The sequence below is a fragment of the Plectrocnemia conspersa genome, unplaced genomic scaffold (assembly GCF_051122295.1).
Source record: "Plectrocnemia conspersa isolate PC_06_02 unplaced genomic scaffold, ASM5112229v1 ptg000003l, whole genome shotgun sequence".
NCBI classification, from domain to species: domain Eukaryota; kingdom Metazoa; phylum Arthropoda; class Insecta; order Trichoptera; family Polycentropodidae; genus Plectrocnemia; species Plectrocnemia conspersa.
The window spans coordinates 1359494-1376176 of record NW_028277167.1 but is presented as its reverse complement, the minus strand read 5'-3'; the positions used below and the strand labels follow the sequence as shown (position 1 = coordinate 1376176).

The 16683-nt window shown below is 32.0% G+C and overlaps 1 protein-coding gene across 50 annotated transcripts in view; it reads right to left on the bottom strand.

Moving 5' to 3' along the window:
- ens (MAP7 domain containing protein ensconsin) overlaps window positions 1-16683 on the bottom strand; it is a 237449-nt gene that overhangs the window by 158920 nt on the left and 61846 nt on the right. For 35 of the 50 annotated variants that reach the window (XM_088183134.1, XM_088183136.1, XM_088183160.1 and 32 more), the window contains exon 2: window positions 14855-14878. In XM_088183134.1, coding sequence (XP_088039260.1) covers window positions 14855-14878 — 24 coding nt within the window. Of the gene's footprint in view, window positions 1-7138; window positions 7429-14854; window positions 14879-16683 lie in introns of those variants that run through there. The other 15 variants (XM_088183168.1, XM_088183177.1, XM_088183138.1 and 12 more) reach the window with 1 other exon arrangement.

Here is a 16683-nt window from a genome sequence, read left to right as displayed (position 1 = left end):
CGAACTAAAGTGTCATAGAGGATGCGAATAACTGACGAATCGTCAAAGTGAAAGACATTCCTCATAACAAAGCCGAGCATCTTGGAAGATTTATCACAGACGTCGTGTATGTGTAGAGAGAACCTCCATTTGCTCTCGAAAGTGATTCCGATATCTTGAGTGGAAGTTTCTCAATTCAAAATGTTACCACCGAGATGGTACAAATAAGCTGATGACGAATGGGATCGAGAAAACGACACATTATGGCCCTTTCCAACACTAAAGGGCAGACGGTTAACGGAAGCCCATCTCCATAGAGTCTAAATCACTTTGTAGAGAGAAGGAGTCCACAACAGATCGAATGCATTTATATACTTTTAAATCATCTGCGTACAGAAGAAAACTTGAATTTGTAATTGCTGTATTTATGTTATTAATAAATAACCCAAAAAGCAGAGGGCCCAGATTGGATCCTTGAGGAACCACCGAAGGAGTAAAATATTCTTTCGACAATCGGCCACCATAGGTTACAAACTGTCTACGATTGCTTAAATAACTCGAGAATAACCGAGTTAAATTATCCGAGAAACCGAGGTTCGACAATTTTTTTAATTATAACTTATGACAAACTTTGTCAAAGGCTTTCTCAAAATCCGTATACACGACGTCTACTTGAATTCCCGCATCGAGAGTAGTTGTCACCATTTTGGTGAACGACAGAAGGTTAGTAACAGTGGAACGGGCAGGACGAAACCCGTGCTGTTGGTCTAACAAAACTTGCCGAAAGTGATTATAGAGAACAGGTTTCTCTAATGCATCATAATAGTCACTATACAAAAGAATAAATTGAATCACTCACTATTCAGTTAGAAGAATTAAATTATACTATCCAGTCATAAAAAATGCCAGTTCGTCCTTAAATAAAGCGTTTTACAAGTTTAACAAAAAATGGATTTTTTCGTTTGAATGGGACACCACCGCGGGAAACCTTTTAACAGCTAAAGTCACAAGGTACGCGCTATAAATCATAAATGATCAAATAATCCGTCGCCTCTTCAGACCTGAATTGTTTTTCGTAGATTTTTTTGTTCAATTATTTTATTTCGTACGTTAAAGGGGGATGACAACTTTTAATTTTTAGGAATTTATTTGTGGAAAATACAGCATGCACATTATAATAAATAATAAGGCTTAAATGATGCAAATTACTTCCATATTTTTATAAAAAAAATTCGAAAATCTAAAATAAAACACAAAAATTTCACGAAAAATATTTTAAACATTTGCCAGATTTAAAATAAAATCTAAAAGAATGTGTTATTCTTGGTAAAACACAAGCACTTAGGATATTTGCATCGAATGGCTTCTTTTTTGTAGTCAAAGTGCGGAATATAATTAACACTATCATATTAAACGTCCTCCGCTGGACGTCGACAAAACTCATTTACAAAAGGTACCGGTGAAAATAAACCGAAAATGGCTTTAAAAACACGCAATAAAGTTATTGTACATCACAATGTGCACTGGATCTGATGGAAGTTAAAAAAAGAAAACGAGTGCGTCGGGTTTGTACTTAAAACGAACGCTCGGTAACGAGCGTACCCACTGCGACGGCGTGGATTTTATTGCTTTTGACGTGAATTTTTGACTTCTGAGAAGTGATAAATATTTTTAGCGCTCTTCTATTGGTCAAAATTCGGTTTGAATACACTTTAACCAATACTTTCATATAAAAAGTCCTTTGTAATATCGATAAGGATAGCTATCATATTTATAAAATATGTGTTTTAAAAAAATATTTTTACACTTTTCAATTATTAAATTTCGTTAATTTATTTTACATATTTTTATGTATTATTCGACTTTTGCGGATTTTTTTTATTAATTTTAATTAATGATTTTTTTAAACAAAAAAAAATAAAATATAATGTATTTATTCAGTTATATATGTAAATATATAACTATCTAGGATACCTCAAAACAGTGAAAGTTTGACCACCGTACATGTACGGCTATACCGCTCAAAGGGTTTAGGAAAAAAATAAGAATATATTCGAATGCACTTTATTAAGCTACCCTGATTCATATTTTTATACATTAGTTTCATTGATCAAATTTACTAAATAAACCATTTAACATCAAACAGTTTGCTCATCACTGCCCTAGCCCTAGATAAGAGGCTTCGTACGACCTGTTTTTTTTATTTATTTGCATATCTACACACACGCGACCGTGCGAGCAAAATTGATCGCGTTTTTCGCATCGCACACATATAATTTTACACACATTCGTTAGCTCTTTTTTCGTTTGCATTATTTATGAAAACTTTTATTTTTATGATCAAAGCTATGACCACGTGTAACCGTATCCATGACCTTCCTCGCCCAGTTCGTCGGCCACGACAAGTCGCGGCGGACGAGCGTGGCGTCATCGTGGAAAATGACGCCAGTTTCCAGGGCCGGACTCTAATTGGAAAACGCCAAGCCCCTTCGCAAATGATCGCTAATTTCGCTAATGGACACACGCGAAAGCGAATCGTCCCGTGCAGATGGGTGCACTCGATTGATGGCAGCGAAATTGCTATTCTTTAAACTCGAATATACTTGATGATCACTATCAGGGATTATATTCTTTGTATTATTATGTAGATAACGCCAGTGTGACGTGATTATTATAATATGGAGTAATAAGAGGATCATGAATATATCCTATATAATTTGTATCAAATATCAATGAAAATTCAAATTCAAAGAAATTTGATGGTGTCATATTTTTGTATATTTATCTTACTGAAATAACATTAGTTTCTTATTACTCAGAACTGACCTTGTATTTAAGTAGAATTGTTTTCAAAATAGCAGAAAAATCGCAAATGATATAATTGACGTTATTTATTCGCGAAAAGAATTCCAGCAGATGTTCACGTACACACAAGCATATGTATGTATGTCAAAACAGTATTTTTTGCTTACTTGATTCGTTTCTGATATTTTTGCAATATTTTGCTTACATTACTTAAATTGACTACCATATTTTTCTACGTAAATATTCAATTGCTTGAAAAAATATCAGCTATACATAAATATCGAATTTCTCATTACATTATTATACAAGGGTTCTGCAAAAAAAACTATGGAACTTTGCGATGAAAACAATTAATAATAATTTTCTAAAATATACGAAATGCCTTGCTTTGTTTTAGACGTGTTTCGAGATAAGACAACTAAAGTACGGGTGTCTCGGTACTACAAGGATCTAAAAGGAACGCAAAATACGCAGAGGGTACTCTTGATAAAATAAGTACACTATCACTTTTAAAGAAAGCAAATTCAGTATCGGCTCAAATATGTCGTAAGTTATAGTCCGTCCAAGATATGAACGCTCATCGTCACAGTATTTGGTGAGAAAATATAATAGGGTGTCCGTGTGAAATTACAAGTGCAATTAATTTTTACTTTTTTATTTAATTTGTTGAGGAAAGTGTAAAATATCACTTTCTTACTTATTTTGTTTATTTATATACATATTTAACTCAAAAATATGAGAGCAGTTTTGGTATCACTTTCCAGGTTAAATATCTGTTCAATATAATATTTTTAAAAATACCAATATAATGTCTAAATGTTTTTATCATAAGATAAAAAAATAGTTTATATTATTTATTTATTTGACTTTTCCTATCTCTTATTTTTGGATATTATACATATAATAATATTTCAGTTTTCTATGTATTTTTTTAGAAATTATTATACTAGAATCTAATGATTTTTTCATTATCTGATTCTTATCTTTTTACTATTTATCTGATAAGTATTCCTGATATATTAAAATGTTTCAATTTTGACAATATTAACCTATCTCTTACATTGGTTTTGGATATTCTAATAATATTTCAGTTTAATGTCTATTTCTAGCAATTATTTTAGAATCAATTTCAAAGTTTGACAATAATATAACGCTATATTAATGGTGTTACGCTATAATATGTGCACTTAGTGTAATTTTTACTATACTAATATTATGTATTTCATAATAAAAATGGATAAAATTGAACACAATTAAGTTGCATTAATAAAATGACAATAAATAAAACAGGACAATTTCGAGAAATTTGCGATTGTAAAGCTTGATATTACGAGTGCAGATTTATTAGCGCGTAAAAGCAGTCGATATTTATTTATTTTTATTAAATCTTCCGTTGTAACCTGACAGGCGTAAGCCCAATGCGATAAATGGCCAAATCTGTACCAATCAGACATAATGAATACCTACAAAGTATTAAACCACCAGACTGAAAGTCTGAGAATTAGTGACATCTATATTATTATTTATAAATTTATATGTGCTATACAACTTATAATCAATAGATGTCACTGCAGCTGGGGCCGTTTTTTTTTGTAATAAATAAAAATTTGAGTGCCACTGCCGGGGCTCGAACCCGCCACCTCAGAGTTACTAGTCTGAGACGTTACGAACTACGCTATTCCGTCCTTTATGCTTTAATGTACTTTATATTTACACTTATTTAATATGTATTGCAAATTTGCAATGAGACTAGTTAACAAATATTTGGCATTTTCAATTATGTTATTACCATCACCTTATTTGCATGTCGTTAACGAGTAAATATTGGAAATATATTTATCAAGTTAAAAAGAATCGATATTTTCTAATCAAAAATCTATTTATTTTAATTTATAAATATAGTGTTTTAACCTCAACCAAATAAATAACTTTAGACAGACTTTAAATCAAACATTATTCGTATTAATTAAAAATAAATAAATAAAAAGGTTCACCCAGAAGTTGAGTAATTTCTGAAATTTCGGCGCTTACAGTGTTTTTTTTTTGCGTTATTTTGTCAGCTGTTAGTTGTTATGGCCATAGCTGTTATAAATAGCATAAAATACATTTCGAAAAACAATATTAGAAAAAATAACTACTGCGTTGTTGAAATATGATACTAAAAAAATAAACTTGTTAATTTTAAAAGAACAAATAATAAAAATAAGGTAAAGCAAAAATAACAATTATTTAATAATATGATATATGTATTATTTATTGACTTAATTTTATTAGATTAGAGTTGCATAAATTCATAAAAAAAATTTGCTATTATTTCTAGTTAATTTTGATAAATCTTTACAGGTTTTAAATGCAATGTATTTTAAAGAATTTATGCTAAACTTCACAGAAAATTTTTGAGGGATGTATAAATCATCGGCAGTTATATGACAAGAATACAAATATTACAGATTACAAATCTACCGTTACGCAATTATATGATCTAATAAGATCTGTATTGGACAATAACAAAGAGTCTGGTTAAGCCCCGAATAATCGACATTGATGACTGAAAGGGGGGCGTTAAATGATGCTACCAATTTAATATTGTTATATTGCGAATCAATATCGAAAGGTTTCAGCAAGGGTTTTCTTAGATCGATATTTTGTTTATATGACGGAAGGCTTTCAAACAATAGATATTCTCCTATTTATATAACTATGCTTTTTAGTTTTTCAATATCAATAAAAGATGTATAGCCCTATAATATTTTATATTCTGATTTGTAATATATGTAGTCTTAATATTATTTAACTAAATATGATTAATGTGACGTAATTTGTCAATCGCAGGATTCGAGTTATATGAACTTTTGTTATAGTGAAGTAATCAGTATAAACAAGGTATTGATTTTATATCATCCGTGTGAACGATTGATACTTGATACCAGGAACAATAAGGTACATTTGACTCGTAAAATCCATTAAAGATCGTCACATGTCACATGTTAAATGACAGACACTCGGAGAGAGAGAGAGAGAGAATGAAGTCAGAGCCAATACAACATCTACTCATTTAAGTATTTTGTTCAATCAATCCTACTCTCGATGCTTAACACAACAATACGCGAATTCTCCCTTGGCTCGTACCGTCATACACAAATATGTGTTAGCGACAATTCACGTTGGATAATGCAGATTTTTTCGGGTATTTTAAAATGTGATAAATGCAACACAATCAAGAACTACCACTTCGCTTCCGCCTTGGAAACGAGAATTCGTGTTATGCCGTATTTACCGAGAAGACCTTTAACACTTTGCAGTCCTATGTCCACACGTATTGGACATCTGTTTTTTACTGGCAGCTCCTATGTCAATTAATAATATTATAAAAAATAAAACGTATTTAAAATATTTAATTTATTATATAAATATCTCTATATAATTGAATTATCAATAGTATATTTATTGAATTAATTTCAATTGAATTGCAAAAATCAATTAAAAATCTAGTAATAAATAAATATATTTTTTAACTTGGCCCACAAATGGTTTTAAATTGATCTTCGATGACTTTCCAGAATTGTATCAACTCCTGTTCTACACACGCATATTCTACCCCGATTAACTTCAAACAATGAAAGATAATCTAAAACGATCACAACATCAACAAAAACACTGACCGTTCCTAATCACACAAACAACAGCTGACACATTCCACCGCAACTAGACCGACCGGCCATTCATTTCGCTTCGATGACAGCGCGCCACACTTTGAGAAGCTCCAATCTACGTTAATTAGCACGCGTAACGGCGTTCTCTACGCGTTCCTAAATTTATTTATACGCCGCACACACACACGCATTCCAAATCGCCACGAATTGCGCAACTACGCTACTACTGTGGCGGCGGACACAAAACAATGCAATGGTTACTGCCGTTTATTGGTTTCACAATGACGACAGTCAGCGAGATCCGATTTGCAACAATTCGGGTCGAATGCAACAATGTTTGCAATCAGAGGAGACGCACGTGGTCTACGCACGATCTCATTCATGATCTTGACACATTACGCTCGAACAATTGTGCGAGAGATACCTAAGATTCTTAGGGCGCGTTCACATTCATATTCACTTAGATTTATTTAAATGATTTTTATATAAATTCCCGTCGGTAGCAAAATAGAAAAAAATAATTAATGTCCATTCACTTTCAAAGAGATATACTCTAATTGCAACAATTAATTGATTGATATAATTAGTATTTAAAAATGCATTCGTGTATAAAAACAACTCAGGTGTAAGAAAACATGTCATCGTGTGAGAGGTTCATACGAAAAACAATTTTATTGAACACGTCCTTAGGGTCCACTCACACAGCCATACGTTGCCCTTCGGCGCGCGGTGCAGCAGGTTGACGCTGAAGTCCAGACCCGCGAGGTCCTGCCTCAGCTGCGAGTTGTCCATGGAGAGAGCGCGGCCGGGCAAAAGGAACAGATGATCAATGCCCTCCTGGACGCCGGCGCGCCCCCTGGCCGCCAACATTGAGAACGACGAAAACTGACAACACAACAACAAAAAACTAACAAACCGGCATCGCGATCGATCGCGACGGAGAATACACGCGGACTAGACGTCCGATGCCCGCGGTGCCCGGCGCGAGACTGAACAGCTTCGGGCCGCAAGGGCTTATCACTTTCGCCGGACGATAACTTTTCTCCGTCCGATGGTGTGCACTGACCATACGTACCATATTTTTCGACGCTTCGATACGATCTTCGTTATGACGACGGTGAAAGAACGCCTAATTGTGTTCTGATCGGAATGATATACATTTCACGGAAGTTTTTACATAAACCCGATCCTATAAAATTTTGATTTATACATACGGCACTACTCGAGTTTACAAACTTTTGCACTGAGTGTCGTTCGTGTTACTTTATAGCGGCACTTTTATTCGCTACGAATAGATAAATTTGAGTTATTACATTTAAATAATAATCAAAAATATTCAGAAACTATTGTTGAAACTAAGCATATATTGAATTTGAAAGAAATAAAAATTATCTATATCTAATGAACATTTACAATATGCTTAACCTATAGTAGTCCAAAGGTATGTGTGTCATGTCCCAAATGGTTTTACTATTGCAGTCCAAAGGCAGCTATGTCATGCCCAAAATATTTTCTAAATTTGGCCAGAAAAATGCATGTCATGTAATAAAATATCACGAATCTTGATGAAATCGAAATATTAAATAAACGATTAAACAATAAATTCTCGGATTATCCCTCAAAAAAAATCTGTTGTAAAAACAATCTCGAATCTATCCTGAAAATATTTTTTTAAATATGTCATTTCAATGAAATTATATCGGAATATATTTTTATCAGTGAAAATATAATTTATCGGGCAGGTGATAGTAAAATGATACAATTTATTCATATGCGACGTATAAATGTTACAGTGAATGTGGATTTTTCAGTAAAGTTATATTTTCACTAGTGAAATCCATATACATTTTCATCAGTAGATATTTATTTTTACTAGCGAAAATATAATTTAACTAATAGGCGTCAGTGAAATCATATGCTACTCTAAATATTTGACAGATGCGAAACGTCCCATTTCCTGTTCGAATCCAAACCTAACCAATTTATAGTTTTTGAACATTCATAAAGCGGAAGAAGTACACACATATGTTATATCTAGCATATTGCACATGATATGTTTAAAAATATGATATTTACATACTGAATAACTAAAGAAATAATAAATAAAATACATTATTAATAATACTATTTCAAAAAAAAATTAACATAACAAAAAAATATTTTATGGTAATTTTACTAAACATATTAAGAATAATACATAAAAAATATGTCAAATATATTAGTGAAATTTAATAATTGCAAAGTGTTAAAATAAATTAATAAAACACACTATGTTTTATAAATATAATAGCTATCCTGACCGATATTTCTAAGGAATTCTAATATGCAAGTATTGGTCAAAGTGTATTCAAACCGAATTTTGGTCAATAGTAGTGCGCAATAACAATTATCACTTCTCAGAAGTCAAAAATTCAAATCAAAAGCAATAAAATTGTGTCAGCGTCTTTGCAGTGGGAACGCTTGTTACCTAGCGTTCAAACTGCATGTTTTTCAACGACTGGTTCTAAGCAACTGTTTCATATTTTATAAATCCAACTGTATTTTTAATAAGATTATTTTTATTTTATTACATTTTTTATCGATTTGCGGGACCAACCATAATCGCTGCGTCAAATGCAACAAGATTAATGAAACCGTTGGATCTCACTTTAACAAAAAATTCAAGGGTCGGTAACGAGCGACGGCGCCGACACGATTTTATTGCTTTTGACGTGGATTTTTTACTTTTAAGAAAGGATAATTGTTTATTGCGCCCTCCCATTGGTCAAAATTCGGTTTAGATATGATTCATATTATTATTACAGCAAGTATTACTTCTCTGAAGGCAAAAATTAGTCAGAAGAAATATCTCTCGAGACTTTTTATTTTCTACCCAAAAAGTTTTAAAACAAAAAGAAATTTATCACTAAAAATTAAAAAGTGGAGAAAGAAGAAATAAGTGACTTAACCCTTTCAACGCGAAGACTATCACATGACAGGTTCGTTTGGTTTTTCAATATGCAATTTAAAACAAGGCGGTGGATCAGGCTGGCTTAATTTAAATATTTACAAGGTATATTTTTAAATAATTTTTTATTATTAATAAAACAAGAGATAATTTATTTTCATAATTTTTGTAGTTGTATCGTTTTTAAACAGTGAAATTGTATTGTCAAGAGAATACGCCGCCTTGGAGGAACACTCGTTTTAAAATGTCGTCGCGGCGATAAGGTTAATGATTTTTTTACTCTCAAAAAATATATTTTAATATTAGGGAAGACTGTTTTATATTTTAAATCAGCAATTGTCAGCCCGCGAAAAAATGAGCTAAAAAAACAGAAAATCAATTCAGATATTTTTTGTCCGTTTACGGCTACTAGTGGGAGATAAAAAAATGTCACCTCAGATATTTTTGTTTGTACACCTCCCACGCCAAACATTTTTTCCAAAAGAAAAAATGGAGCAAAAACGTTGGACAGCGCGGTTTTAGATAATTCAGAATTGAATACTGTAATAATTCATGAAGACGATAATAATGACTAAATAAACAAACAGCTAATAATCCACCGCAATATTTCTCAGGTAAAAAATAAAAAAATACGGGCAACGAAATGAATTTAAAATTTTGCAACAAACAGAAGAACGAATTAAAATCTAAATCTTATATATATTTTTTTCTTACAATTAAGTCAACATCAACAGAAAGCAAGCATTCTCAACGGCAGGAATATTCACTATGATAATAAGAAACAGATCTGATTCGTCCATAAAACCCATCTAAAATAAAATATGTATTTTTATTTTTATAATATAATATCGAATTGTTGTTTTGTATAAATAATTAGAATTAGTTATTATAAATAATAAATAGATATAAAAACATTATGTATGTTTTTTACACCTATCTATCTGCTCACAAATATTTAAAAAATGCGCTATGATTTTAATGATAAGCCAACTAAGGGTATTCCCAGGATTTCTCATTACCCGGTACTGCAAAAAGGCCAAGATGTAATAATAACATGTAATCTTTCGAATAGCATTGAACATGAAATATATACATATAATACATAAGTCTGTAATATAAAAATATTGTCGCTATAAAAAGGTTGATATCCGTAATCAAAGCTTTACTGCTTGAAATAAATTGTCAATAACTTTGAAATAAAACGGTTAGTTATATTATGTAGTATAATATGACTGACCGTTTTGACCGACGGGTGGTAATTAAACACAGACTGAGCCGCGTTTATTGAATGCTATGAATGATAGTTATTATGTCAAATGTTATAAAGGTCGGCGGACGTCACACTTCCGTCGCGGTCGTTGCTCTCGCCGCCGCCACGTTCGTGTTGCCAGCGTGCCACCTAGCATGTGACCAAATAAATCGGCCCCCACATAATAATATTAATTGACGATAAACATATCATCTTAAACTTAATCGTAAGCAAATCATCTTAAATTGTTGGAAATATGAATTTGAAGAAGTTAATATTTCATAACACAAATACTTTTAATATTATTAATATTAAAATAATCTGGAAAGTTAAAATATGTTCATTAATAAGCAGGAAAAGTTTGTCTTGGTATTTTGAAACAATGCTTTTGAGTTATTTGAACGCAAACGATCAAAGGTAATCCAGAATAATGACTGAAAATTTAAATAAATAAAAAACAAAGAAAAACCATTAAGCTTACACTCAGAAATGAGTACTTTATGGATAGCACAGTATCCTTGTAGTATGTAATGCAAACTATATGCGCTTCTCCTATCGAAAGTATATATAGTATAGCATAAACTATTCAAAGCGAACGTAACCATCGCTACGTAAATAAAAATAGCACAACTATGTTGTTTTAGTATTATATATAAATAAAAACAATTTAATAAATTTTTTATCAGTATCGGTAAAAGTCTTGATGGAACTTTCTAAAAAAATTCCTTCCGACATTTTGCATTAGCGGTAATTATAAAAATGCTATAAATCAAAATGCATATCGTGCCATAAGCGACGCAGTTTCCGCTAGTAAAAGTAAAAACTAACACGTTGATCTTGAACGCATTATTTACGATGACGTTCAACAGTAAGTTCATTCCTCAAAACTGAGCCGCGTTTTTTTTTCAATTAAGCCGAATATAAACTGCAAAACTGTCCAATCACTACAATTTATTCTTTGAAAATCGCACTAAATCAACTCGACCGGAAAAATCGAACCATGCTACGTATTATACAATGTGTGCTTGAGGAAAGATTTAATTTACGACTCTGCTCCCAAAACGCTCCATAGATAAATAATTCACAGTAATAAAAGAAGAGAGATGGCGACGAAAGCGACAAGTAAAGGATGTGTCCATCGACACGAGAGGAAACGATCGCTTTCTTTCTTGAAGAAAAAAATGTCGAACGATTGGCGCGCGATTCCGCAGCTTTCCTGCTATTTCTAAATTAGTACAAGCGTTTTACAAGCAAACCGCCCATTAAAACTAAACGATAACATTTTAAACGACCGACATCGAACGCTCGAATTAATTCGAAGGTTAACGCGAAAAGTTGCGTTTATTGTATATATTAGTAATCCGCAAAACGCACAAACATGAGCTCGAACAGTTCATATAATTAGCCATTTGAACTTACCAAGTTTTATAATAACGTTCACAAAATAACTTGACATTAGTTAAAATTATTATTTTAGAACATAGAGCATAGACCCTTGTATACAAACTATTGAACTGAAAATATAAAACATTGCTAATAAATACTCGATATTGCTTTATAATAAAGAATCCTAGACTATATGGGATAAATATAAATAAATGATAAAAAACAGCATCAATGCAACACTTATAAAGAAGCTGGATATCTGCAACTATATGCAAAATTTATAGATTCATCAATAGATCAAACTGAGATCGACTGACAGTTTTTGCATTATAAATTAGAGTAGTTAATTATAGTCGTTAAAACTGTTCTTAAAAGGAAAATAATAATACGCTTACAGGACGTACAATATTTTAAGAAAGATATATTCGCTTAAATGAGAGTTATTTTCAATAACTCTTAGAATCTATTATAAGTATATACATACATAGAGATATGTTTTAAGAAAAGAAAAATAGGTTACATGGAAATACTTCTGGGAACGTCGAAGGAATAGCTCGCAGAGAAAGATGTTCACATTAAGATGGACGTACTAAATATAAACGAGATTGTCATTAACGACAAGAACCAGGAAAAGAAACCCATCTACTCGCGTTATCACATGAGGAATTCCCAAGTAGTTCAAAATATACTAATGGCATAAGAAAACAAAACGTAAAAACATTTTGTATCTAAGAATAAAATATAGATTAAATTAAAAATATAATAAAAATTAAAAAAAGTAGAAAATATTATATTACATTAAAAAGTTAAACAATTATTATAACATTTTGTATGTTATTAAATTTCAATAAAATCATCCCCTCTCGATGCTTTGCATGCGATAAATAATAATATACATTTAATATAAAGCATGTTTTAAATCACGACGGATTGTCGACACCACCCTCAGCTACTCCAATACATATACGATGCGTACATCATCTTGTGGAAATATTTTCAACAATTAATTTCAGACAATGGAGCTAGAAGTGACACGCGCTCCGCGTAACGAAGCCGAGCATCTACAACTATTATTTCGCTTATTCGCTGCTATTTCGTACATTTAAAAAAAAAACAATTTTTTTAAATTAATTTTTTTTTTTAAAAACGTTTTGATAGCGGTGAATCTTTTGCTTTAATCGGACGTTCGTATGATACAAACATTTCTACGATATGTTCAATTTTGCAAAATAAAAATATAATTAAAGAATACGTTCAAAACTGTGGAAAATAAAGATATATTTCCACAATTTTTAATGATATGTTTCCAAAAAAACACGGCAAAAAAAAACATGGATGAAATGGAAAATATTTGTCATCGTATGTCGATGACCAACATCAAAAAGATGTCCCTCTGAGTATTTCAATTATTCAAGCAAAAGCTCTTTGTTTGCACAAAGATTGGAAGGATAGATTAAAAAATATTTTAACACGGTTTTTCAAGCAAGTAACGGTTGGTTTTATAATTTTAAAATGAGGTATTCTATTCATAATATTAAATTTACTGGAGAATCGGCTGATGCGGATAAAGATGCTGCAAAAGAATTTATTTCCTAATTATCCAAAGTTATTGAAGATGTTAAATATTCCTCTAGCCAAATATTTAATGTAGATGAGACAGGTTTATTTTGGAAAACTCTTTAACAATGAAAAATATGTATGTAGCTTTCGCGCACCTTGAAAAATGTTTAAATATTATGGAAGATTGTGATCCCAATGGAGAACGCATATCTCAAGTGCGTAGGGCGATCAATAAAAACATAGCATGTTATAAAATACTATATGAAGAAAAGAAAAAGAATAGTGGAAAACAGTTAACTCTTGATCACTTTTCAAATGAAACAACCACAAACCCTACTTAAACGTGTCTCTTAAACATCTTATATTTACTTGATAAATAAATATTTTAAAATACACACAATTTCAATTTTTTTTACTTCCCTCGACTTTCGTACATTCAACATTCGCACACATTTTAAGGATCTAATGAGGGCCGCCTGTATTGCTTTTTGTGTAAAAAGTGATTGAGCAATTTTTAATATGGATAACACTGTAATCAAAAATAAATATTACATTCCATATATGGTCAGTGACAATATTGTCAGGTGATGGGGTCCAAAAAATTCAAAAACCTTTGCACTAAGCCATAATAAACCGCCTTCGAGAGGCGCAGGAGGTTAGTGACCGTGGAATGAGGCGAACAAAAACCGTGTTGCTGGACTACTCAAGCCTACCGACAGTGATTATGGATATATTTGTAAAGAATTATATCAAAAAGCTTAGCATATGTCAAGTAAACGGCGATGCTTCGCCCTTTTTGTGTGTCAGATTGATTTTCGTGCATCGTACAAGATTTTATTGACAAATTGAAAATATATCTAAAAGGATCTTTCTTTAACATTTAAATGTATAATTGTATTGTTCAAATAGCACTAAAGCAAGCCTTACTTTAAAATTTAAAATACAATTTGACTTCTTTCCGGTGTAACATTTAACATCGTCCTTGAGACGACTCAGCCGAAAATGTTCAGACTTGTTGAATAATTTACAGACTTGCCCCGCAGAGGTAACGCACCAAGTAGTACACGACGTCAAACGTTAAATTGTTAATCATAAGACACGACCTACGTGAACGTAAAGGACGGCTCGAAACGGCCGTTAGTTGGGTAGTAGTAACGTGATTACGTGTCGAACTTGGGCCGTTAATGGAATACCTCGTTTGACGCTCGAGCGCGTCTCTACAAAATCGCGTGTCGTGTAGCAGCGCTCTTTTCTTTTTTTTCTGTTAACACTCACCGTTCTCTGACGTTTCTACGATATCTGAAACAAAACGAAAAGATAAGATCAAGTATCAGGTAAAAGAACAAACAGCAACAAAAAAAAAATGAATTGGAACAGCGCCCGGTTGCTTTGACATAATAGTCAGGTGAATAAAAGTGTTTCGTAGTCGCTTATAAAAACTGCTTTCGAAACGCTAGATAGAAAAAAAAGTAAATGATGCATTATTACGCACGTCGCTTTTATAAATTGAAACAATGAAACGTAATGGCGACGGCAGCAGCTCTAGTGTGTGAATTTCTGCATGTGTTACTGAATAACGAGATACGTTACTGATAAATTGGCGAAGATCGTATTTCATAATTATGTTATCATATCAGCTAAACATATTTTTAATAATGATATTCATCATAACTCATTATTTATTCATTATTATACAAATTTATTTCAATACTTGGCCATATACAATATTTCAAGTCTCTTGCAGTAGCACGTAATAGGTATTTAGCAGGTCGCTGTTCAGTTTTTTTAGCGGTTTCATTGGTACGTATTGGCGTAGAGCACGTAATCGGTTCTCAACTTTCAGCATAAAAATTGAAAGTTGAAAATAGAACAGTTCACATAGAAATGTAGTCAGAATTTAATGTCCAAATAATGTCATGTCGCTAATGTTCATCGTTTGGGAGAAGTTATTGTGAAAGATTGACAGACAGACACGTATGTTCTGTTTTATAGTATAGACAGTAAAAACACCAATATTGCATCGAATAAATAAAAAATAAGTAAATCAATATGTTTAAATATATGTATATCATATATCCAATTTCTAAACGACTCAGTGAAATATGAACGTAATTTAAAAAAGCGAGACTTGATTCTACAGAAAAAAACGGTAACAAATATAGAGTTAAGTTCCGAGTAAAATAATTTATTGATAGCATTGATACAAAGTTTGCTTAATAAATAAAGGTGGAATATTATGTTGTGATACAATCTGAAAATTTCGTATTGCGCGGCCAAAATAGCCTAAATTCGAAATCAAATCTTGGTTTATTAGGATTTAATACCACTGATCTATCGTGCCGATCAGCTGTTTATACTGAGCTTTTAATGATCGTTTTGGTCAATTCGGCGTAGCTCCGCTTGAACTCTCACACAATCCAAGTCTAAAATCAAGTTCCTTTGAACAATGCAGAAGGTTTAGGGAAAACTATTTAAATTTGGATGAAGATATAATTTCATAAAAGCTCCTTGCTCCTAATACCATACCAATTCTACAAGCAATCGATCAATGTGTTATTTTTAACTTCAAAAAGTTTTATACTAAAATTATTTTCGGAAAATGTTTCAAAGTTACCACCGACACAGAATCAATCCTTAGGGATTTCTGGTAGAATCACTCCAAATTCGCGGCCCGCGGGCCGCATGCGGCATACAGTAAACTTTTTTGCGGTTCAAACAATCTCAATTCATTCTTATCTCGAGGATATTTAGCGCCCCTGGCAAAAAGGTAACTTCAAAGATTTTTCGTTTACGGATGCTGATGGAAGATAAAAACATTTTATGAATAAATTTTTATGAGGTGACCCGAATAAAAAATGTTTGTGGTGACTATTTTATTTTTTTGCGGTCCACAAAAATCTTATTTGTTTGGCCTATATGCCTGTTCTACGTTTTTTGCGCCTTATTAATCACACATGGGTAGGTTATTCTGAGAAAACTTTAAAATCAGCCTGGAAATAAAATCCGAGAAGCTGCATTGGAAGTTAATTGGCAGTGAAGCAGGAGTGGCGCTCCTGTTTCGGCATAACGCAAATATTAAAAAAAATAACTGTCCGATAATTAAA